Source organism: Lepisma saccharinum, chromosome 11, assembly GCF_977018435.1.
Source record: "Lepisma saccharinum chromosome 11, izLepSacc3.1, whole genome shotgun sequence".
NCBI lineage: Eukaryota > Metazoa > Arthropoda > Insecta > Zygentoma > Lepismatidae > Lepisma > Lepisma saccharinum.
This window is the reverse complement of record NC_139239.1, coordinates 83,412,117-83,437,132: the sequence shown is the minus strand read 5'-3', so window position 1 is coordinate 83,437,132 and position 25,016 is coordinate 83,412,117. Positions and strand designations below refer to the sequence as shown.

Here is a 25,016-nt window from a genome sequence, read left to right as displayed (position 1 = left end):
TAAAAATAATAACTGGTTCCAGAGTTGTTTTTAAAATTGCAAAAATTAAGTTTTAAGGTCAAACAACAAAAACTTTATGACTAAAATGTCCATCTAACTTTTAAAGCTTTTTCTTGAAGGTATCTAAATTTTAATAACAGTATAATAATTATGCATAGGGTTACCAGACGTTCGGTTTTTCCCGGACATGTAATACATTTTAGCCTTATGTCCGGCGTCCGGGAAGAATTTGAAAAATATCATAAATGTCCTACATTTTGAACGTCACATAATATTAATTAGGAAAATAGGTAACAGAAAAAATCATGCAAGTTACAAGTCTATGGACTGCGCTTCCAAACTCAATAGAAAAAAATATTTTGATTCAGTTATTGCCCAAAAAGAAAAAAAGTTTGTCCTGCTATTAAACAAACGGGAAAATGAAAGGACTTAATGAACAAAGTTTTGGGATCACTTTCTGATAACGTCTCTTTTCAATGCCTGAGCAGAATTTCTTGCCTTAGGGTTTATACTGATGGAAAAAGGTGTTGCCCATTCTTATTCAATATAATTTGATTGTAAAGCAGGGGTATAGAGAACAAAGTTATTCAGGGCGTCTGCCAGTCAATAAAAAGGCAACAAATTATTCTTGTGGTCAAGAATTTTTGCTATCATAATGACTAATCGCAAAGATGAGGATGAATGGTGGTAAGATAAGATGGATGGATGAAGGGACAGTCACACACATATAGGGACAACCGACACAAGCCCCACATAAGATTATACTGGCTGTGAGTCCAGACACCAGAGCTCCGTTAGTCTGTCAAACACAGTTCAGGATGCATTAATACGAGAAAGCAGATCTAATTCTCTTTTAAATTCGGCTTGAGTTTTCATTTTAACTGGCCCCTTGGTAGGGGTTTTAATTAAATAAATATTTATTTTCTTAATTATTAATTTTCAACTTTACCTAAGTGGGGGTCGAATAAATAAACGTTAAGAAAAACTGAAAAAAGATCTAGAAAAGTCCAGAAAAAGTCAAGAATTCTGGATGTGTTATTTTGGTAGACACCCTGTTATTGAACTAAAAACTACCCAAGATTAAACTTCTCGAACCATTTTAAATTACGGTAATTGCTGATTATTTGTGTGCCATTACAGGTCAAAATTCAATGTAGAGAGAGTACTTTCATTACCATCAACACAACAGACTCACCAGAGAAATTATTTTTTCATAAAGTCTGTAAAATGTTTAGTACTGGTCCCTATAATTTCAAAGAGTTTGACTGTCCACTCTAAAATAAATATAGTTTGACTAAACCTGAAATTTTGATAAAAATTGTCTTCTCTGAGAAGTATCACTTAAATCATGTAGTAAGAGGTGCATTGATTAGTATAATTGCAAGTTTTGAAATTTTGCATTTATAAATCCATTAAGAATTCATTTTTTTAAACTGAAAAGTGTCATTTTTCAACTACTTTCTAACGTGTTCTATAGAAATATGTATTTATTGAGAATGTTTTGTGTCCTACATTTGACAATGTCCTACATTTTGGGACAGCATACATTTCCCTTACAGAGATCTGGCAACCCTAATTATGCATTTCTGTATAAAACGTAATAAAAAAAACTTGTGCCGGATATTTACTCTCTGCTGGATTGAGTAAGCCCCCCTCAAGAATATAACCGCGGCAAATCATAATAATAATGATTATGATTTTGTAAAAAAAATCATTATTATTGTTATTTCTATTATTCAAATTTCTGGCGACGCCCATGGGAACAATTACGAATGACGTCGTCCTCATTGTAGCGATAACAATAAAGAGACTGAAATCATAATTAAAGGAAAAACCAACAGACAGTGAGAATGTTTAAAGCAGCGCTTTTTAACCTTTCATTTACCAAGGACCTTATCTAGTTGCCAACTCCCAATTTTATTACAATTAATACAATTCATTATAATACTGTGATTTAAATTACAGTAATAAATATCGCATATCAATAATATTGTATATTACTTTAATGAGAAGGCTGGTGCTGTATTTCACTTGCAAATCTAGTTATGTAGGCACTTATAAGATGAAACTTGTCTTCCGAGTTATGACCTTTGCCAATCAGTTTCTATAGTTATTTTCTTAAGATAAACGAGAGCATAAAGCCATGTTCCACACAAACATATCATTAAAGAAGTTCATCAATTCCTTCACAGGCAACTTCGATCATTCCTGAAAGTCTTCTTGTGAGCGAGTCGAAAATCCTGAACACTTTTCTCAGAATGTGGATTTTTATACTAAAAATGTTTGTTATAAAAAGTCTCTAATATTAAAATTTAACTTTTAAACGGGTTTATTAATAATGCAGTCTATTTCCCCCGAATCTTCGCCACAAGTAGGACCGTTCGTAACCTTTCTTGAAGACCTCGCGGACTACCTGGAAGTCGGCGGATCATTGGTTGTAAACCATTACACAGATAAAACTTATCTCTATGTATGTTTATGTGGGTGTAACAAAGATACGAGGAGTTTCCTACTCTCAGTTTCATGATGAGTATATGAACGACATACGAGATATAATAATGAACTAATGAAAAAAGTATTATTTCGCTGATACTTTATTATTATTATTTGGGACGACTACTCAATGCACTAGGTGAGTGAATATCCTGAACGACTGTTATTATTTGCCTATTTTGCGCTGCCAACTCTGTGTATAGTTCTTCCATTTCCTTGATAACTTTTAGAGGAAGAGTTAAGAGGAAATTTTAGTCATGAAGTTTACGGTATGTCTCGCGAAAGTATCTCATTTTTGAAATTTTAAACTTCATGGAACACCATTATCGTGCAGTAATTTTTTGAAGTGTTATTTTTCACCTTAACTATTCTGCTGAAATAATAATTGAAGGGGTCGGGTGTAAAACATGGTAAGTGACATTTTGGTAATTTGAGTTACAAAGTAAAATGTGCCATCTTTCAATTTTCGCGCGAAATTGTCATGTCATATTTGTACAATGTACAATTTGCATTGGACTCGGTGAAGCCTTGTGAAATTGGTAAACACAACACGAAAACAATTTATCTACAGTATAGCCCCTAACATTTTATCTTAATGAACTCGGAAATAACCAAAATGTCACCATGTTTTACACCCGAGCCCTTCAATTAACAAGTAATTTATATCATAGACTGTCAAAATTATAATACATCTTTTGCTTCTTTTCTAATTTGAAATGCAGATCGCGCTGCAACGGCAGGGATCGCGGGTTCGAATCCCGGTGAACTGGATGTTCTTCTTGAATATCCCTTCATCAATATCATCCCAATCTCCGCGATTAGCAGAAAAGGGAAGTAAAATAAACTCAATTAATCAATCTAATTTGAAATGGACATTGCCCATTGTCCCCAAGGAACGAAATGAAACGCAACGGCATCCCCCACAGGGTACTACGAATCCCTGCCACTCGGAAAAGCAGACATACGCAAAGCGCCTCACGCGGATGTGGCCGGGGCACCCCTTTACCCTGTCAACGGAAGTCGAAAAACGTCACTAATCACGTGAGTTGGTAGGAATGCTGGCGTCACTTCCCGTTTCTAAAGAGTATGTGATGGGGGCTGTTATCAAGCCCTCACGGGAAAAGCTAGTTTGCTCAAGCGCACGGTGTTCACACCCGAACCCACGCATACACATCATATGTTAACCACCACCGCTTACCTTTCACCTGTGAAAAATCTATCGCACACATCGTTCGGGAATGCACTTAAGAGAATGCGCTCCATGCTTGGATTATTGACAATCTACAATGGTCAAAACGCCTGGTGCGTATTTTGGGATATTCAAAACGTTATCACTTTGAGATATGCAAGATGTAAACGTAAATTGTTCAATAACATTTCCACGAATGGAAAGAAAAAAGGAAACATTGCCTTCAAAGCGAGCAATAGTACAATTATATCGCCGACCTCCGTGGCGGAATGGTTAGCAACGCTTAGGAACCCGGGTTCGAATCCCGGACTGGGCATGGGTCTTCTTTCATCAATTTCATCATATCATCACTTATCCTCATCTCCGCCATTAGCCAAAAATGGCAGAATAGCGAAGTAAAATAAACTAAAATAAAAAAATAAAAAAAATAAAAAAAATAAAAACTATACCGCGCAAACATACAGGATATAAAGATAAAATTTTCGTCACGTATCTTTCTCAGCAACTGCACTTCGGTTTTGAAGAAAATTAAAAACTATTTGTCGTGTGCGAAAAAAAAAAGTTTCGCGCATACATTGAAGTACAAAGCTGTTACGAAGTCTTCAATGCATATTCTACGGCATTTGCACTGACGAAACTCCATCATTGCCCCTAATTCGCATAGTTAACGAAGCACATAAAATGTGATGATTACGTTTTACAGAACCGGGTGTATTGACCTGCTGCATATTCTTCGCAATGCATCTAGGAGGAAGGAAGTGAGTATGAAATCGAATAGAAACGAAAAAAGGGAAGTATTATTTCGCTCCGTTAGCTACAAAGTTTCTCCTATATGTTCCGAGTGACTACCCAGAATTAGCCCTAAAGTTTGAACTAGAACCCGAACCGCCGTGTAATATGCATCGGTGTTCGAACCCGTGACTTTCTTCATTACAAAGAGACAATGCTTCCGTCACTATATTCGGTCGGCCCTGACAAGAGTTTGCTACATCCAAGCGCATGATGCCAACGCAAATGGTCACAACTCACAAACTATACACGGAATACACATTTCTCAAATCCTTTTAGCAAGACAATTCAATATAATTAATTACATATTTTTAAATATATATGCGAAACAGACTATTATCTGAGTATATTTTATATATACTTATTCACCTTCTTTAGTTCTATTAAAAATTTCACAAAAATATGTGGGCCTCCCCGATGGCGCAGTGGTACCGTCGCCGCCTTGTAATCAAGGGGTCCCGGGTTCAATACCCGGTGGAGGAACAAGTGGTTCGGATCCCACTTTAAACTGTAGGTCCAGTCCCGATTAGCCTTACTGTGCATAAAGTGGACTTAAAAACACCAACTAAAAAAAATATGTGACAGGTTACACTTATACAGGGAGGTTATTTCAGTCGTTCACCGCCAGAGTGACGGCCGTTCCGCGGACTCTTCATGCAACAGGTCCCGGCAAATTGCGTTCAGGAAGTCCGTAACAGAAACCGCTAGTTTTGTAATGTTTCCACTTTTCACAATTACAGTTACAATTACAATTGAAATAAGCACGTACCTTGTCGCACGGATGCAGGAAAAGGTGTCCTCCCAAATACAAATATTTCTGGCACCTTATTTCTGACATCTAATCTTAGATTAGTCATCGCTACTTTATTCTCAGTTGTCGCGACAGCGCCTGCAGCTTATCGGGGGTTGGGTGAGTTGTCAGCCGCGAGAGGGCGCTTCATACTGCACGTGTCGGCAGTGATGCCAACCGTAGGGACATGTCCCTACGCATAGGGACTTTTCACTAAATTTCGCCCGCGTAGGAACGTAGGGACAGATTTTGCCAAATGAGGGAAAACGTAGGTACTTTTTTCAATCTTGGTAAATTACATTTTATGAATTAGTTTATCTGGATACTTTAGCGAGGAGGAGAAAAAAGAACTAACTAACAGATCTCCATCAGAATTTTGGAACATGTTATCGGTTACCAAAAACTTTCAAGGCAAGTTCCTTTTTGAAAACATTTCCACTCTCGCGAAAATAGTGCTAACATTGCCGCATTCTAACGCGGAAACGGAAAGAATATTTTCAATGTTAAGTGATACAAAAACAAAAAAGGGAAATAAAATGGGACCAAAATTGTTAAAGAATGCAGGAAATACAGCATCACCAACCAACATCTATCTCTTCACAGCAGCAGCATGTATGACTTCAAATAACATAATCAACAGTAAACGACTCAACGTTATTCATTAGGGGTGTGCTGGATTCTTTACTTTAAAAAGTCGTTAATTCTCGACGTTTTCTGCCTTGTAAGTTTCTGGAACTTATCGAAAGTTGTAAGTTTTTATTCTAGAAATGCAAAAACAATCACTTAAAGTGAAAATGACTTGTAAAATTCGAGATTTCCAGTGCTTCGGGAAATTTCGAACATTTCCCGTCCAGAAAATTTTCCGACTTGGTCGGGAAATTGCAAATTTTTCAGTCCCGAATGTCGGGATTTAAAAAAATTACCGTCCCGATCCCGTCCCGACCCAAAAAATTCTGTCCAGCACACCCCTATTATTCATTAAGGCAAGAATTTACAATACCGGACCCTTCTGTAATTTCTATGCTACGTCTTATACTCACGAAATAATTATTCGTGATTATTTATCTCAAGTTAACATGTTGGGGTGAGGGGGAAAAAATGTTCATTAACGTGTAGAAGTTGTAAAATAAGCTTTTCAATTCTCGCAATTATTCTCCGTATACAAGTATGGTAGCCATATTTGTTGATATGAACAAATTAAAATTAGTTACGCTGTCTACAGCGTTGCCACACTGTTGATTTCATACTTGGAGAGCATGGATCGTGTAAGAATGGCGGAAGAGAACAGTAAAAAAGTTGTTAATGTTGTACAGATTGTTAGGTGGAGTGTGCAGGAGGATGGCTGTGGGCTAATTAATAAACTTATGGATTTCAGTATATTGCCCAAAGAACGTGCTTACATGTGACAGCGACAATCACGATGTAGAAGAACTGATTTGATTACAGGTAAATTTGGCAACAGTACATCAATCATAAAATTGCAGGATACGAAAATGGCGTCTTCGATGATGAACGTTTGCCGTTAAAGTGCTACGAAAATAATATTTTTTATCGGTTCGTAATCACAATTACCGCAAAACCATTCAGGAATAGCCCCACTGACCATTCTCGGTAAGTTTAGGTTAAGTTAGGTTAGGCAAACATAGTTAAAATTTGGGCTCGAAAAAAACATGCACGGGTAGCCCAACAAACCATTGACGGATAGCCCCACGAACCATTCAGGTACGGTTAGGTTAGGTTAGGATAGGCAAACATAGTTAAAATTTGGGGTCGTAGTAATATCAGGAATGTATATTTCGTTTTTTAAGTATTGGAAACACAAAATCTTCCGGTAAATAATAAGCAATCGTGCCGATCGCGGACCACTCAATGTCACTTATTTTGCAATTTCTACACGTGACCCCCCAAATTTTAACTTCAAATTCGTGATTAGGAGGCCTCAATTAGTGAGTATGCGAAATATTACAAAAAATCGGGGAGAGGTCCTGTATTGTAAATTCGCTCCTTCATTAATTGTGGAAGCACCGAGCAGAAAGATTTGGTAAGTAAATGTGTATATTTTATCTTCTGTTTGCATGCTCATGAGGTGTTTTTTTTTTAGTCACTTTACTTGGCGTAGGGACATTTGGTCAGTTGTAGGGACATTTTGACTACGTCTGTAGGGACATTGCCGAAAAATGGTTAGCAACACTGTCGGCTACCAGACGTCAGTGTACGTTCATGTTCACTTCTGTTCATTTATCAGTACGCGTGTTGCTTATACTGTGTTATTGTAATTTTTCTACTCGTGGCCAGTGCTTTATTGTGTGTTAATTGTTATTCATTCATTACTTATGTCGTTAAACAAATATAGTCTTGAACATAGAGTTTTTATGTACGATAATTACGTGAAAACGAATTCTTGCAGAAAAGTGGTCAGGGATTACGATAGACAGGATCTCTTGAACCTAAGAAACGTGTTGTATTGCTGTTGAAGGAAGTCATTTTCAACATCTCTTATAACACAGGAGGTTAGTGATCATCATTATTATTACTTTTAAATATCATTTTACGCTTTCGGTTTGCTTTATGCGCCGGGATGCTGTCTTCCCTTTCTGTCAACTGAGGATAAAGTAGCGATGTCTAATCTAAGATTAGATGTCAGAAATAAGGTGCCGGAAATATTTGTATTTGGGAGGACACCTTTTCCTGCATCCGTGCGACAAGGTACGTGCTTATTTCAATTGTAATTGTAACTGTAATTGTGAAAAGTGGAAACATTACAAAACAAGCGGTTTCTGTTACGGACTTCCTGAACGCAATTTGCCGGGACCTGTTGCATGAAGAGTCCGCGGAACGGCCGTCACGCTGGCGGTGAACGACTGAAATAACCTCCCTGTAATACGAAGAAGTGTAAGATCGAATAAAGTTACTTTTTCCAATCACTTAATTTTGAAAAACTAGGGGACAATAAACAATATGTACGTTAATCTTATATAAATTCTCAAAGCCATAACTGGCGAGGAGTCGGGGTTCGTACTGATTGACGAGAAAGGCCGCCTGGAGTGTCCATTTTCAACATAAACGTTTTGGTTATTTTGACCTACGTACATAACGAATCGATCAACTTAGGTCTCTCAAAAATAAACTAGTAACTACGCTTGTGACTGGGTTATATTTGTGCACTTCTGGCGACATAACATGTTCGATAGTCTACTACATTAAAATCGAGGCGTTTGGTATCTACCCTAATTCCAATTATTTCCATTGCAAATGCGTGCGTATGTAAAACTCAACCGATTATAAACAGGAGACATTTCCTTAGTAAAATGCGAAATTCAATTAACCCACAGTGGTACATTTCACACGACGACGCTTAGCTGAGAATCTAGAGTGGGAGGGGAGATACATACTTGTCGCCTTATACGCGGGGGGAGCGTTTAATAAGCACTTAATATTCATTCAACTGCATCGCATCTGAACCAGTAACACCTTGCATTCTTACGGCAATAATTAACAGGTTTTATGAGATGGACATAATGCAACAAGGAAAGAACTTTATGGGAAAACATCGTGTGAACATTTTTTTTCTTTATCCCAGGAATCCTCCCACCACATGATTTTCTGCCATACTTAACGGGAGTTGAAAGCCGGAACAATGCACATACTTCGCACCACAAACGTGGAAGTTTGGACACTTTAAAAGGCAGTGAAACATACGTGGGCACAGAGAGGAGTCGCCAACTGACGTTATTTAATGAGATGTTCAATATGAGGGCAAAATAAACTTTAACGTCCGTATTTTTAATAAAATTATTGTATTTTCAGCGGAGAGCACAATTTTCAAAACTGGGTTTAGAGTTTACGTTTAGTTGTTGACGCTTTGTTTGCATAGAACGACAAATACGGGCTTTCGGCTAGTGTGCTACAACTTTTTTTTTTTTTTTTTACCAAGAGTTTAAAACTTTTTATATGATACACAAACTGCCTACTTTTGCCAATTTCTTTGAAAAAAATTGCAATAAATGGTTAAGTGGAAGAAAGGCATTACAGCTCCAACTTTGCTATGTAATCCAAGTCGTAAATAAATAGTAAAGCCCCTTTAGAATGGTCTTTATTTAAGCAGGCGTGTTTCGGGCTCGTGGTTGTCAGAGATACAATAAATGAATAAAAACAAAGAGAAAAAAACAATGATCATGATAATACGATAAAGATAATATAAATATTATAATATAATAATACACTGAATTGATTAGTATGTATACTGTGGAGTAAAGATAAGTAATACGTGTTCAGTAGAGCATTGTGTGTGTGGGAGGGGGGTTAGATGATGTGTCGGCGCACGTGCAAGTATAAGATGTAAGCAAGCTCTCTAATAAGTGTATATTATCTAACATAAATGACTTTCTCTACTTTTCCGTTTACTTTGTTAATTATTTTCTCCTCGAATTTCAAACGATTCTTCATAAAGAATGTTCCTGGTATGTGAAACAAAATAGCTGCATGCGATCGAATGCCTGTACATGAAAATACGTGCAATTAAAAATTGACAGTGGGTGATTCAGAAACAACAGTGAAAGTTACGCACCCGTGATCTTACATTCTTGCACTCCATTTACCACACCCTGGAAACGAACGCTCTATTGCACGATATTTTTTACAGAACAACGTTGGTAGCACGAAAATGTGGAGATGCTAACATAATAAGCAGGTTGAAGTGCCGGTAATGCGCATGACAGTGATACCAACTCCATTCAGAATTTCAGATTGTTTCAATAAAACTTGTCTGTGTAGCCGCATGCTTTTTCTGTTAACTGTTTCTTCGCTTGCTCATCGAAATTACCCATATTCATTATTGTCTCTCCCGTGTTTTTCTAATTTTGGAGGGAGAAATACTAAACCAGCATGATTTTAAGTACAAATGTTCTCCATTTCCTTCTACCGAAACTGCAACCAGGTACATAGTGGGAATCTAAGGGGGTTCATCCCCTTATCAGCAGCAGCCATCTAAAGACGAAAAACTGGGGGGTAGAAGCCGTGAAGAATTTCTCAGTATGCTACACTTATTATATACAAGATGCTTAATCCTGCGAAGATAGTACAATTAATTACCATCATACACTATTTAAATTAAGACATTTTTAGGATTTCGGGGTGGCTTCAGGTGAGCATTGGATTTGCTGATGGCAGAAAGGTGTAACGAAGATAAAACAGCATGGAAATACATGCACTTTTCTTCCTAACGTATTGCGTTTCTACTTCCATCACTTCGTGAACTGACGAACTCAATTATTGTAAAAACATCAACAAATTTTATACGTTTTGCGAAAATTATGCAGGCATCTGCATAAGTTAAAAGTATGCAGTTAAATGTATTAAATTTCACCAGCCACAGAATTACGAACTAAGATGCATCAAAAGACACACGTCATAGTAGATATTCCTATTTGATGCAGTAAAATGCATCAAACATCACGTCAATTTTAAACAAACCGAAATTACACATTTATATGCATCATTAGAGCATTAGAGTGCATCAAATTCACTTTAGGCTCTGTGTGTACGTACCTCGATTTTGAAAAGCAGCGTATTTTGGATCGCAGAAACAAGACTTCAACATGAAAAAAGAATCATTATACGTAATTAAGCCGCTTGTTCTAGTAAAATAGTACGCTTGCCTAATACATCACTTGCTTGAGTTCATGAAAAACAAATACAAAATAAACTTTAATCGTGGCATCCTCTATTGTCACGACAACGAGGCACCACACAGATCTCACGTTGTGATGGGCGCCATAGGGAATGCGAGATTAGAACTTGTAACCCACCTTATTCACCAGACCGGGTCCCATTGACTTAAGAATAGTTGCTTAATTTGGAAAAAAAAAAAAAAAAAAAAGAGATAAGGGAAAGCCTTTTGGAAATGAGTGGTTACACACAAGCCAAAGTAACTTCCATGGCTCTGAAGCCTTGTAGCATCGTTGTATCACTTTTGTCAAAGAAAATAAGAAAAAAATGACCTGGTTGTGATGCGTCTCTCTTGTATGTTGCAAGGAGGTGGGCGGAAGCATTCTGATTACCTCGTTTACATTACAATTACCTATAACGACAATTGTTCTGGTAAGCAAAAGAATTACTACAAAAATTATACTGAATGGTGGTGTCCCATCACTACCTATTGCGCCATAGTTCGTGAAATTCGTCTTGCTGAAGCATACCTGTATGCATAAATTTCTTACTTGCTTCTGCACCAAGCGGTCGTTCCTTTTCGTTTATGAAGGGGGATGGTCAGAGCACGATCCCTTGCGGGAAGAATCTTGAAAAACAAAGACTTCATGGTTCTTTCGAAAGGAACCACAATTCAAAAGCTTCGACTCCGCTTTTTCTATATTAAAAATCAACATTGCTTTCCTACTCTAAAACGGGAAATCCACCATTTTAAGAAATTAATTTTATTTTCCATCACCGCAAACGATTTGTGGAACGATCATATCCGAGAGATGTCCAAACTGGGACTACGACGTACGTATACCTTCTCAAAAACATGCATGCGTTGTGAATTGGCTCTTTAGGCAACGGGTGAAAGCAGCTACTGGAGACATTGAACTCACACGGAAAAGAAGAGGGCGGAGAAGCCATGCGTCACACCCCACCCTACCACGAGAGCTAAAACTACGTTCTCGCGCCGTCAAAAAATTCATGCTCTCCAGGAACAGAAGATTGCATTTTTCTTTTGTTATTGCTGTTTTGCCTATCGTCTCAAAACTCAAATTCTACAAGAACATACTCTTAGGAACGAAATTTTTAACAGTCCCTGCCAGGAATCAGCCATGTATGTAAAGAAATGCTGCGTAACTGAAGACCCACTTTTTGAAGCTCACAGATCGACACGCTAAATATGCGTCGGCGCCACATAGATACTTATAGGCAAAGGCGCATCCAGAAAGTTTTGAGAAGGGGATTTACTACAGAAAATGTGAAGTAATTGTAATAATCTATTTGCTTGAAAAAAAAAACGGAGGTTCTGATCTCCTATAACGCCCTCTTCGGTGTCCCTATGCGGTTTTTATGGTACACCAGAGATGTGATGGCAGCCGATCTTCGATGTATGATTATACCCAAAATTCCTCAATCCAGTTTCTTATATTTGAAACTGAAATACGGCATAGATATTGTTCATAATATCCTACAGAGTTGCATTGTTCTCTTGTAAGGGAAAACCTAAGAATTACGCATTTCAAGCTGAATCTTGTTCCAATGTTTTCAAAAATCTATATTATAATATTACTCATTTCTCTTATGTATCAAGAACTGCAGCCGTGTAAAATCAGCAGGATATTCATAATAGCCGGTCTCCGGAGTGATTAGCACAGCGCGCTACGTCAGACCTGGGTTCTAATGCCTAACCGGGGATGGCGTTATTTGCGAAGGTCCTTCCATCAATTTAATCATGTCATTGCTTATCTAAATCGTCGCGATTAGCCCAAAGTTGCAGAAAAGCGAAGTAAAATAAATCAAATCAAAATATAATATATATATATATATATATATATATATATATATATATATATATATATATATATATATATATATATGGACCACAGTATGCTCGGTATATTGGAAATGATAAATGTGTCTGATAAAATCACATATATTGGAATCTGAATAAAAAATATTGGGGAGTACATTGGAACACGCCAATTTTCTGATTCGTCACACCACTCTATAATACCGACAAATCACACAACCAGATAACGGATTCAGCTGAGATACAGGAATCGAATGTACGAGGGAAAGTAATTAAATAACAGGTATTTTATTCTAAAGAACACGGGAAAAGTATGCACAACGGAAAATCTTATTTCGGGACACAAAATGTATTGCTTAGCAAACACCCTATAAGGAGGCCGTGTCGATCGAACAGTATGCACCTGTGAAGGAGCTCGTACGACATGGCCGCTTCACTGTCGACTTGCACCGTGGAAGAACAACGAAGCATTTTCCACTTTTGTGGTCAGAGGTTGTGAAACCTTGTGAAATCTACAGAACTGATTGATTGATTTATTGTTTTAAGTCCACTTTATGCACAGGAAGGCTAATTTGGACTGGACATACAGTTTAAAGTGGGAACCGAACCACTGTCCCATGAGCCTCCAACGGGTATCGAACTTGGGACCCCTTGATTACAAGGCGACGACGTTACCAATACGCCATCGAGGAGGCTCGTGAAATCTACAGAAGAATGGAGGTTCAATATGGAGACAGTTGTTTGAGTCAGGGGAGAGAGTACGAATGGGCGCACAGCACCTAAGCGGGAGACCAGTTACCGTGACAACTCAAAACAGTGAAACGCTGATCGAGCATCGAATTCGTGATTGCAGGCAAGTCACTTTTGATGAAATCGCCGTAGAAGTTAACATGAGTTACGGCTCTGCATACTATAATGTCCATAAGGACCTCGGGTATAGGAATGTCCGATGATCATACGCGTACCAGGGGCATTCGGTCCGTTGTAATAAATGCTCGTGGACAAGATGCTTCTGTCGATCGAATTGTAACATGATAAAGTCCTGGGTGCACCATTTTCAACCATAGCGTAAGAGACAATCGATGGAGAGGAAGCACCCGTCGTCTTTGCTAACAAAAAATTTCAAGAGACAGGCCTCCTACTACTTCGAAAAATTCATGCTGATACTCTTTTGAGAATGTCAACGGTCACACATTGGTGCACTATATTGGGGTCAAGCTGTGACAACAGTAGTGACAAGAGAAAGAAGCCCGCGATACGATCGAAACGCCGGGGACTTCTCTTAAAAGGGGTACCGTTGCTTCACGACAACGCCCACACCCACAGTGGATACACTACGTGCAATAAAATTGTGTTGAAATATCCACCGTACATTCCAGACTTGGTGCCATCGGGGTTTCACTTGTTTGTACCTTTCAAAAAACATTTAACCAGGCAATAGGTGTGATGCAAAGTTGGTTAAAGAACACCCTTTTTTTTCCTACTGGACCAAGTTATGTTGCGAAGCATAAGCCAGAAACAATTTTTGTTTGTACTCTTGAATATATATATATATATATATATATATATATATATATATATATTCATAAAATTCCTATTATTTAATGACTTCCCCTTGTAATTTCAGTACTCTCGTGCATTCAGGGGAAATTTAGTACTGTTCTGGAATTACTGAAATCACACAAATTCTTACTATTCACACAAAGTTAATTCACATATCTATTCCATCGATTTTTTTCACGTATTTGGGTTATTTGCATGTGAAGGACGTAAGTAAAAAAATGTGCCTCTCAATAGTTTGATAGTGTAAATTGCTCCGAACTATTCCGCTGAGTCTGAGTAAAGTCACGCAAATACGAGTATTGTTATTATTTTTGTTGTGTTGTTTTCAACTTGTGCACGTGAAGTTACACTGGGAAAATATATAACACAGACAAACCGTTAAATGTCCTTAGAGTATGACAAGAGTAACAGGACTGTAACGCGTTACTCTTTATTACCAACTTACTCAACTATGCTGTACAATTAAATTATAATTTTGTTAATTTGAATTCGCTTGTATGCCACTTTTGGCTAATCGCGAAGATGAAGATGGGTGATATGATGAGATGGATCAAGGGAAACTCACAAAGAACAGCCATGCCCAGGCCAGGATTCGAACCCGGGACCCCTGGCTCCGTATCGTGGTGTGCTAACCACTCTACCACGGAGGTCGGCGCTGTACAATTAAGTGCATGGATTTGTCGACCATGGCTCCAATTACCCGAAACCTTAACAGGGAGAGTAGACATTTTCTACTTGCTACCTGCACCACATTTAGTTCGTCACATGCCCACATTCAAAGAACAAAGAAGTAGTCATAGGGGTGCGAGGGATTTTTGAGTTCTGTCTGTTCGGGCTCAGCTGACTGTCTGGGACGATCAAGGGCTGGAGGTACGCCAGGAATCGATTCAAGGAATGCTGCCTTGGGATCCAACGGAAGACGTTTCATATGTTCCATGTCACGATAAAATTAAATTATCACGAGCACGGAAATAAATATAAACTACCTCAGAGAAATCACATTTTTCAGATCTGACATTTACATATATTCTTTACAATAACGGGAGATTAAATTAATATAGCAATCTGAATCGTAAAACGCTTAATTATTAACAAAATAATTCGCAACCTATTGTGCAAGACAGGTGAACAATATGAGCAATCAACATTCCTGTCATAATTGTTACCTTTGCAATGATAAAATTTATCGTAAAAAATTTCTTGCCACTCTAGAACTGACAAAAAACGCTGGATCTCTGGCCTGGGTCAGCAGATTTTTCTTTTTATTTTAAAATTCGAAAAAATCGGTATTACATTCCAAATTCTGAATCAAATATAAAAAATCGGTTCCGAATTCCTTCTAGATAGATATTCAGGTGAATTTTCATGTAGTTTGCTCACGCTGTTCTCTAGATTGTCTGTACTAGCAGGGTTTCGGTGCTGCCAAACTATTACAGATATCTAGACAACAGCAAAAACAAACCACACGAAGATTCCCTTGAATACTCTAGATTCTAGAAGGAACTCTACCTATATATATCTAGAAGGAACTCTACCTATATATATGTAATTTTCAAGTTTGAGAAACTTTAGCAGCATTTCAAAAGGAGAGAAATTTTCGGAAAATACTTTGGCGTCGCAGGGTAAGAATCCAATCCTAGGATCAACTATATAAGCCGATAAACAAGATCCAAGAGGCCGACAGAGAAACAGCTCTTTTTTCTTATTTTTGTAAGTGTTAATTTTGGTTGTTTCACGCAGTTTGCCTACTTATCCAGGTTAATCGTGATGACGGGGATGGAGAATGGATTAAATCGACACGCGTCACCCAATGGAAAGAGAAAGACGCTTCTCAGCCCTCTGCGGAGTTTTAGTTCAGCCTTTTATTGATCTGGGTTTCGAACCCGGGACCGTTTAGTCTTTTATGTATTATATCTCGACATTCTAATATAGGGACTATACCGAGATTTCGAGTATCAATGATCTCGGTCTCGTTCGAAACTTGGGCATGATATTTGTGTAAAAAATACCCGATAGATTTTTTTTCCAATGCAAATTATTCAGATATACTAAGCTTGTTTGCATATATATTCACGATAATATTTCAATTTATAGTTCGTAGCGTAAAAACTAAGAAAACTTCATTGGGACAAGCTGTTTGTCTTAATAACCTCTATACTCTGCGTATGCACACACACACACATTTCGAGACGCAACAGGCACTTACTTGTACAACTCCAGACAGAGTGACTGTCAAAAATTTCCCGTCGTTAATTTTATTTGGTAGTTTAAATGGTCTTTACCCACTGCCCACTGTGTTAGGAATTTTAAATGTCTTGGAGAAGTTGACTCGCTTGGATAATTCTGACGGGAGCAAAAGTTTCTTGTTCCGTCCAGATAATGAAACTCTAGATTACAAAGTGCTACAAAAAGTTCCTTGCAAGATCATTGTAGTCTCAAACTTTATTCGTCACCAAAAAACAAATTTCCAAAATGAAAATTGAAAACACGCCACAATCCGCCTCTGGCTGATTATGATTTCTCCACTGTAGGTTCCGTGTTCGAATTCAAACTCTCTCGTGGGGGTGGATAAACTGTCTTTCTTTAAGTTCGAGGTCTATTGGGGCGACTGCTTACTTTTGGATGCCATAGAGAGATAATCCGCCTTCTCCTTACTGTCTCTTATTCCACTGATGGTTGCATACGAATATCGGCCAATCTGATGAAAGCATAGTAACGTAAATATTACCGGGCGTGTAATTCACATACACTGCACCTATGAGTGATTCATTTTCTAAATCTGAAAACTAATCTCATCTAATGATCCGATTGATACAACCACCAAGGGTTTCAACAAATATCAGGGGCCCTAGAAATGAACCTCTGTTACGACATCGCACATTTAATACATCCACCGTCCTGACGAACATACTCATAGAAATTATTGATTGATTGATTTGGCGTTTTAAGTTCAGTTTATGCACAGTAAGGCTAATTGGGACTGCACCTACAGTTTAAAGTGGAATCCGAACCACTGTGCCTCCACCGGGTATCGAACCCGGGACACATTCATTACAAGGCGACGGCACTACCATTGCGCCTTCGGGAGGCCCCCCGAATAGAAATTACTTTAAAATATTAAAAATATATCATTTGCAACATACAGACTGAATACCAAACGAAAGACGGTAGAAGGTCGTTGAATCGAACCCGAACCTCTTTTCAAAAATATTTTCATTCTTAATGTTCATGTTTTTATGTAATTCGTAATAAATATTCTAATGTTTCCCAGAGATTTATTTTCAGTTTGTTTAAGCTATATTAAAATAATAACTGTAAAAGTTACATTATGAAAACCAAATTTTCATGCTGACAGTACATTACAATTTCTAATAAAATATTATCTTGACTAGCTGGTAGGAGACGCCGATACTATAGCCTTTATACCCCAACTACATACCTGCCCGTTATCATTAATGTTCCTTTCCAGTCGAGAAGTTAATAAAATTTCCACTTGCCAACCCACGTCTTAGCTTTGTTAGTTACGCACCACTCATTCGAAACCTACGACTTTTCGGAACACACTACACTTACAATGCTCAGTGTGATTATACCGTGGAGAAAGCAACCATCAGGGCACACACAAACGTAAGTCAAGTAACGTGCCTAGGGATATCGCACTTAGACAATATCTGCGCGTGGCTTCAAAAACTTATTCAACTCAAGCCAAGTTTAACCCTGCAGTTCTTTAATAGCACGGCGCAAGTATGGTGTACACTCGCCTTGGTATGTTAGCGTATGGCTGCGAAACTATATCGTCATATGATACTACAGAAGGAAGAAACGAAGCTTTACAGCTATCAGAACTACGAAGTAGCCGGTGTGAGTAACGCGAGCACTTGAACGCCAAATGGGTCAATAGTGAAAACACCTTGTTTAATTTAAGAGGACAAAAAATGTTTCTGACGCATTATACTTCTCCCGTATACACGAAGACTATTTGTTGCTTATGTTCCAAAAATACACAAGTGGTAAACAGGTATGTCAAGAACGTAATGGGAGAATCCCCCAACATCAACGGGGTTATTATATGAAATGTCAAAAATATTACAATAGAATACTGATTAGTTCGCCTTTGACGGCTATCATTCACTTACCTGAAAATCTTGCGAGGAACCTAAAAAACCGACAAAATATTTTTGCACCAATATACTCCACTATCCTAAGGAGTCCAATTAAAAGGGGAATTGCTAGGTCTGATATAGGGGGGCCCGTTGGGAAAGGTGGCCCCCACGGAAAGTCCGTTTCGGCCATAATTTTATGGAATGTACGTGTTGGCTAGATATTTTAATGCTATCTGCCACTGATTTGTAAACAGAATTCACTGATGTAGTAATGTCTTCAACACCGTAAACAATTTCAAGTCATCAGGCAGGTGCTAATTGTCCGAACGCTAGAATACACACTACAGGAACACATCATTATCCCTTTCTTCACTATCCTTCAACCATCATTAATGGTCACCCAAAGTAAGGTCTCGTCCTGGGTTCGATCCTGAAACTTCACCTAAGTCTTCGCTCCGCTCATTCTTATTCTTCGAATCGAAAACAAATCTTGCAACACTGTCGATATATCAATCAATCGATCACTTTTTCCACAGAGGCTCCACCCCACCGGCCGCAAAAAGGGGGTAGGGAGGTTCGGGCCGGCCACGCGGCCCTTGTAAGAAGCCAAAACAGCGCAAGCTGAATATTTTTCTGAACATGCAGAAACAGTTGCCGAACACCCAACACACTAAATATCAAGGTTAAAAACTTTTGAGCCAACTATTATTCCAACAGGGTCACAGAGGTCAGCTCCTTTCTGCCAATCTTCTCACTTGCATGTACACGTCACTATAAAAAAAACAAACACAACAATCACCAATGTTGCATATCTTCAGAGTGGATGGATTGCTTAGACAACGATCGCACAGTTCGCGTCCACTAATACACGTTAACCTAACCGTCCTCTTTCTACGCCCCTCTGCGACCATCTGCCAACTGCTTCGGTGTCTGATCAGCGGTGCTCGGAGAGTTGCGAAGGTAACCGATGTTAGCCGAGACATAACGAACGGGAGCCAACGGGCAAGCGACTGACACAGATAGCCTCGCTCAAGGCCCATCGTGCGTCTAGACAGGAAATATCCAAAAATTTTACTTGCGGGACGTTTTATTTGTGCGTGCGTGTGTGTGTGTGTGTGGTGTTTTCGACACCTACAGGTAATTAGATACGCGAATTCACCCCTTTAACATTTAGATAATTATTGTTACCAACGATGCTCCAGTTCTCACTTGTTTAATTACAACTTCCAAACTGCATGCAATTACTTAAGTTTTATATCGATGTTTAATTACAAGTGGCGAACACTTCATATACCCGGGCAAGAAGAGAGTGCACTACCCCTGTCTAGGGGGTGGGTGGTCGGCTAATGTTGAATATTTTGGTCAACCTAGTGAGTGTGAAAAGGATAAAGTGTCAAAAGATGAGTGAAAGTTGCAAATTTTACATTACATTGCAGTTAATTTACATAAATTGACACTTTCTGTACCTCTATATGGGTGACGTTAAATTGTTAGGAGTAACAACACTCGACATGAATTGCTTAAGTAAAACTTCTTCCGGCGAATGGTTGAAGTTAAATACATGAACATCCTAATGCCGCAGCTAAAGCATTTTAGTCATGTGGACAAGGGTATGAATGAAATTTTATCCGCTGAGCACCTTTCAGTGATAGTGGCTGCTAAGAATTTTGCAATTTTATTGTAAGCATTAACTAACTTAAAATGATTAATGTCACCGAAGAGTTTCTCATGTAGGCTATTACGCTAGGTAGGACAGAGGGTTCATATTTCATAGTGGGATATCAGCAGCCTCACCCCCAGACTGCGACGGCAACTTTAAAGTAAATACCACGACAATAGGTTGTTTATGAATACTTCAGAATTGTGTTTCATTAATGGCACATACCAAGGGATAGAGAAATCTAAAATGAAATTTCAAAGTATCCATAGTGCTAATCTCGCCCATCAAAATGTATTTCAATGTAACATTAAATTTATGAACGAAATACGCAAGGAAGAATTTAAAGATTACCAAATTTTAGAATTTTTCATGGCCTTCTTTTATATTGTATTTTTTTGTTGCTGTTGTTGTTGAGTTAGTGTTTTAAGTCCACTTTATGCACAGTAAGGCTAATCGGGACTGCACCTACAGTTTAAAGTGGGATCCGAACCACTTGTGCCTCCACCGAGTATCGAACCCGGGACCCCTTGAGTTTTTCTTTGTTGCATTTCTTCATTTGCTCCTGTCTTCCGCTAATGTAACATTAGCAACTCGCATCTTGAGCAATTTGTTTGATACACTCTCTTCTAGTCTCCCTATACGTTTTTACCCTTGCATCCTTCCCTCAGGTCTCAGGATATGACCTACCACTTGCAACTTCTGTGGACTGTCAATTTCCACAGGCTTCACTTGATATGTGCACGTCTCAGAACATCTTCTCTTGTTTCTTTGTCCACCCATTTGATCTTCAACATTGTCCCGTAGCACCACAGTTCGAAGGCTTCCTGTCTTTTCCTTTCAGCTTCAGCGACTGGTGATGTTTCGCATCCATATACTGAGTTATAGATAAACGTCTTGCTTATAGCCAAATTTATATTCTTGGAAGTTAATAATAATTTTCCTTGCAGTAAAAGCTCTTCTCTGACTGTGGTATCGTACTTGTGATCTCTTTCCTGCATCTTCCATCATTAGTATGTACTCCCTCGTGCACGAAAAAATAACTGCCCCTTAGTTTTACGTCATGTGAAATATTTCAGGCTTTCTGCTGAAGTGTATCAGAGAATTTCAATTATAATTTCACCACCACAACAATCACATACGTATAATTCTAAAGTTCATTGTTAAACAGAGTTTTCAATGTTGAAATTTAACAATAACACCATGCCAAGCCTCGGAATATATTCCCTGCATTGATAATCATATTTAACTCCTGCTATACAATGGTTTCCTTACAATGCCATTGTGCAAGAAGTGAATGTCGGTTATAATACTTTCTATTTTGCTGTTCATGAAGTTAGGCATTCAGTGAAAACAAATAAACGATGGAATGTGAGGATTTTTCTAATTACTTCTCTTTTGTTATTTTTGCATTATTAAGTTTATACTTTATCATCCAAGTAATAACAGCAGGAACACCGTAGGAAAATATTTTGTCACTTTTTGTAATCCACGTTGGTACTGGCAGGAAAGTTTCAACTTCACACAAATTTCAACTTTCACTTATTCTTATAATTTCCTGAAGATTATATTGAAAGTTGCTGATCTTAAGCCATCAATCGGTACCAATAACATTCTTGGATCTGCGAAGTATAGACAGGCACCTACCGCAGCACGAACAAGACATGTCGCAAAGAGTTACATATACAGATTGAACCTTAATGTGAAGGTCTCATAGACACCAGCGAAATTTATTATACAGAGCGATCCATTGAAGTGTAGATCGTCGCGTAATTCACCGGTCATTTCGTCCTACAAACTGCCACTGCGCTCCCCGCCCCCTATCGACAGTTGATTGGAAACTTGATGTACTAAGTTGCATGTCATTCTGGGCTATTTTGTACGAATGGTGGTGGTCTCAGTTGTGTTCCCGTATTGGTTTGTCTTTAAGAAGAAATATTTTTAATTTTAATTGAACAGAATTTGAAAATATTATTTATTATTTCGTTTTGATGATTTCTGATTCTGTTTATTTAACCTTGACTACATATTTACGCAATTATTATTGGTTTACGCGACGGCGAATTCCAATGTTAAAACAATAACCATTTCGTACTCTCATATCGGTTTTTACTAGTATTTCAAGAAAAACATTTCAAGAAAATGCCGTTTCAATATTTCCTATGAAAACATGAACGTAAATTTTGTGAATTTAGGTTTGGGGGTCATTCCGAACATAACTAATATTTTTTATAAATGAATTTATGTAAGTTTAACATAGATATTTTCACTTTGTGTATCATATTTTAAAATTACCTTCCAAGCATTCTAACATTTTTTCCAAAATGAAAAAAAATACTTGTTTTATTTGAAACACTGCACAAATTTTAGTATCAATAAAATTTTGGTTCTTTCATCTTTACAAATTGTCGAACAGTCGGGTCAAACCTGGCAAATAAAATTATTGTCAAATAAATGAATAATTGAATATTTATCGAATAACAAAAATGATGTTACATGTAGTTGGAGAAAAAATAAGTTTCTGATTAATATTTTATGCATATTATTTTGAGTAGAAGTGTATATAAATCTTCTTTGTAATGCCATTCAAAGCTGTATGATCCCAACGTAATCCTTGCCTTCTAAAAGGTTCTGAGGAAAGTTATAACCATCGATTATGCAACAAATGCTAATATTTTCATTACTTAATTTTAGTACTTCGTAAGTCTTTCGGGGGGTCTGGACCCCTGGACCCGCCCTTAAATACATCCTTCCTGTCCTTCAAAGTAGTATGATCCCAATATAATCCTTGTCTTCCAATAAGTTAAGAGTAAATTACAACAAATGCTAAACGAGTATATTTTCATAATTAATTTCCGTACTTAAGTCTTTCGGGTGTGTGTGTGGAGGGGGGTCCGAACCCCCTAAATACATCCTTCCTGTCATTCAAAGCCGTATGATCCCAATATAATCCTTGTCTTACAATAAGTTCTGATGAAATTATACAACAACGGCTAAACGAATATATTTTTCATTATTTAATTTTAGTATTTCATAAACCTTTCGGGGGGGTCCGCCCCCCCCTAAATACGTTCTTGATCTGTATCGTATTTAGGTGTTTACTAAAGACGGTTGTTCTCAGAAAATATTCCCGCTCCCCTTTGACTTCCCACTTCTTTCCCCTACTTAGCGCCTTCACCCTCGGAATTCTATTGGTTCTACGCTCTGATAGAATTTTACATCAATTCAAACAATGGTTTCGATTAGGGCAACCTTTTACAAACAGTTTTCTTCCTTTTTATCTTCTCGCAATCACAACGATGAATAATGCCGTACATACTGTACCGCTATGTGTACGTATGAAGAAATAAACACAAACTAAAATACAAGTATTAATAGTTAGACATGTTATATTAAACCCAATAAAAAATATTCATAAAATAAATGTAAATACTGATGTACAGTAATTATATTATATAACATTATTTTTACATTTCATTTTACGGTTTTATTTTCAAACTTAACAAATTGTCTACCAAAATCTCACTATATTTTATTCTTTTTAGATATCAGTCTATGTACAATATTTCTGCAACAGTTGCTTTGACATTGTCGAAAAAGTAACATCACTCGAATTGAAGAACATGTATATCCCGAACCTACTAAACAATAAATAAAGTTTTGAGATTTTTTTCAAACACGGTTGCACAATAAAAACAAGGTTTATTATTAATCAATTGGGGTCCGTTAAACTCTTTTTCTTCTTCTACATACGACCATTGTACGTACGTTAACGTTATGTATACTACAACCAGCCCAGTCACAACAGTGTACGTGCGCTCTTCCTGAATAATTCTCCACAAACCCCTGCTGAGTCCTCCCCTCCCCCACTTTGCTTTGCACCGAATGAACGGCCGAATGACCGGGATCAGCAACAATGTTGAGCACACGTGAGCCTTGAGACGAGTCGTTTCTTTCAGCGAGGAAGTGAAAAGACCAAGGAAACATCGGACATATTGAATGAGAAGCAAGAGTCGTCGGGCGAACAAAAAAGAAAACGCGAGAGCAGCTTCCCGACACGTCCAAACACGCACCCTCATCCGATGCTAAATTTACCACGTAAAGCATTATACCAGCCCGAGTGACAGTAGACGACCTTGCAGATGTTCGATGCTGATGATTCACTAATCCCACGATTGTGGCCGTATGATGCAACACTCGAAAAATTCTGCGCAAACTTTCCAGACCTTTGCCGGGGGCCAAAGTGCTACCGAACTGACTAGCATCACTAGCCAGCCCTAAGGATGGTCTTGAATAAGAATTCAATAACACAATAATTTAATCCAACTCGATTTCTTTTCTTCTTTCTTTCTTTCTTTTCCGGTAAAGAAAGATGTTTCCAGAAACTATCAGGGCATCTCTCGGTGATGGATTATAACGAATAAGTTTCCTTCCAAATGCTAATTCTGTAATCCGCATGTAATTCACAATGCAATATTACAAAAAACAACTACAAAAGTAATACTACTACTACTACTAATAATAATAATAATCATAATAATAATAATAACCCGTGGCGCTACAGCCCGTGAGGGCCAGGGCCTACCTACCGACTGCCGAGGTGAGAGATTATCCAACCAGTTACGGGGTGACGTATGGTCAGCACGACGAACCCGCCCGCAGTCGAAAAGCAAGTACATTCCATTTATATGAATACATTATATTTCACCCCTACCTGACGTATAATGTTTTAACTCTTGGATATATAAGCTCATTCAATTTTGTTTCCGAAACAATTATCTAGGGTCAGACACGTATCTAGAAATATATTATGAGAGGAAGTCCACCTTTGCATACATAGGCTAATCGGGACTGGATCTACAGTTTAAAGTGGGATCCGAACCACTATGCGCCTCCACCTGCCATCCAGCCTGCGAAATCTTTCC

The 25,016-nt window shown here is 38.0% G+C and overlaps 1 protein-coding gene across 3 annotated transcripts in view; it reads right to left on the bottom strand.

Annotated features, from left to right (window-relative positions):
* LOC145994948 (protein spitz-like) overlaps positions 1–25,016 on the bottom strand; it is a 314,442-nt gene that overhangs the window by 106,702 nt on the left and 182,724 nt on the right. For 2 of the 3 annotated variants that reach the window (XM_083131464.1, XM_083131466.1), the window contains exon 1: positions 18,468–19,336. The exons of the other annotated variant lie outside the window; for it this stretch is intronic. In XM_083131464.1, the coding sequence (XP_082987590.1) occupies positions 18,468–18,624 (157 nt within the window). In that variant the 5' untranslated portion in view covers positions 18,625–19,336. Of the gene's footprint in view, positions 1–18,467; positions 19,337–25,016 lie in introns of those variants that run through there. 3 annotated transcript variants of the gene reach the window in all.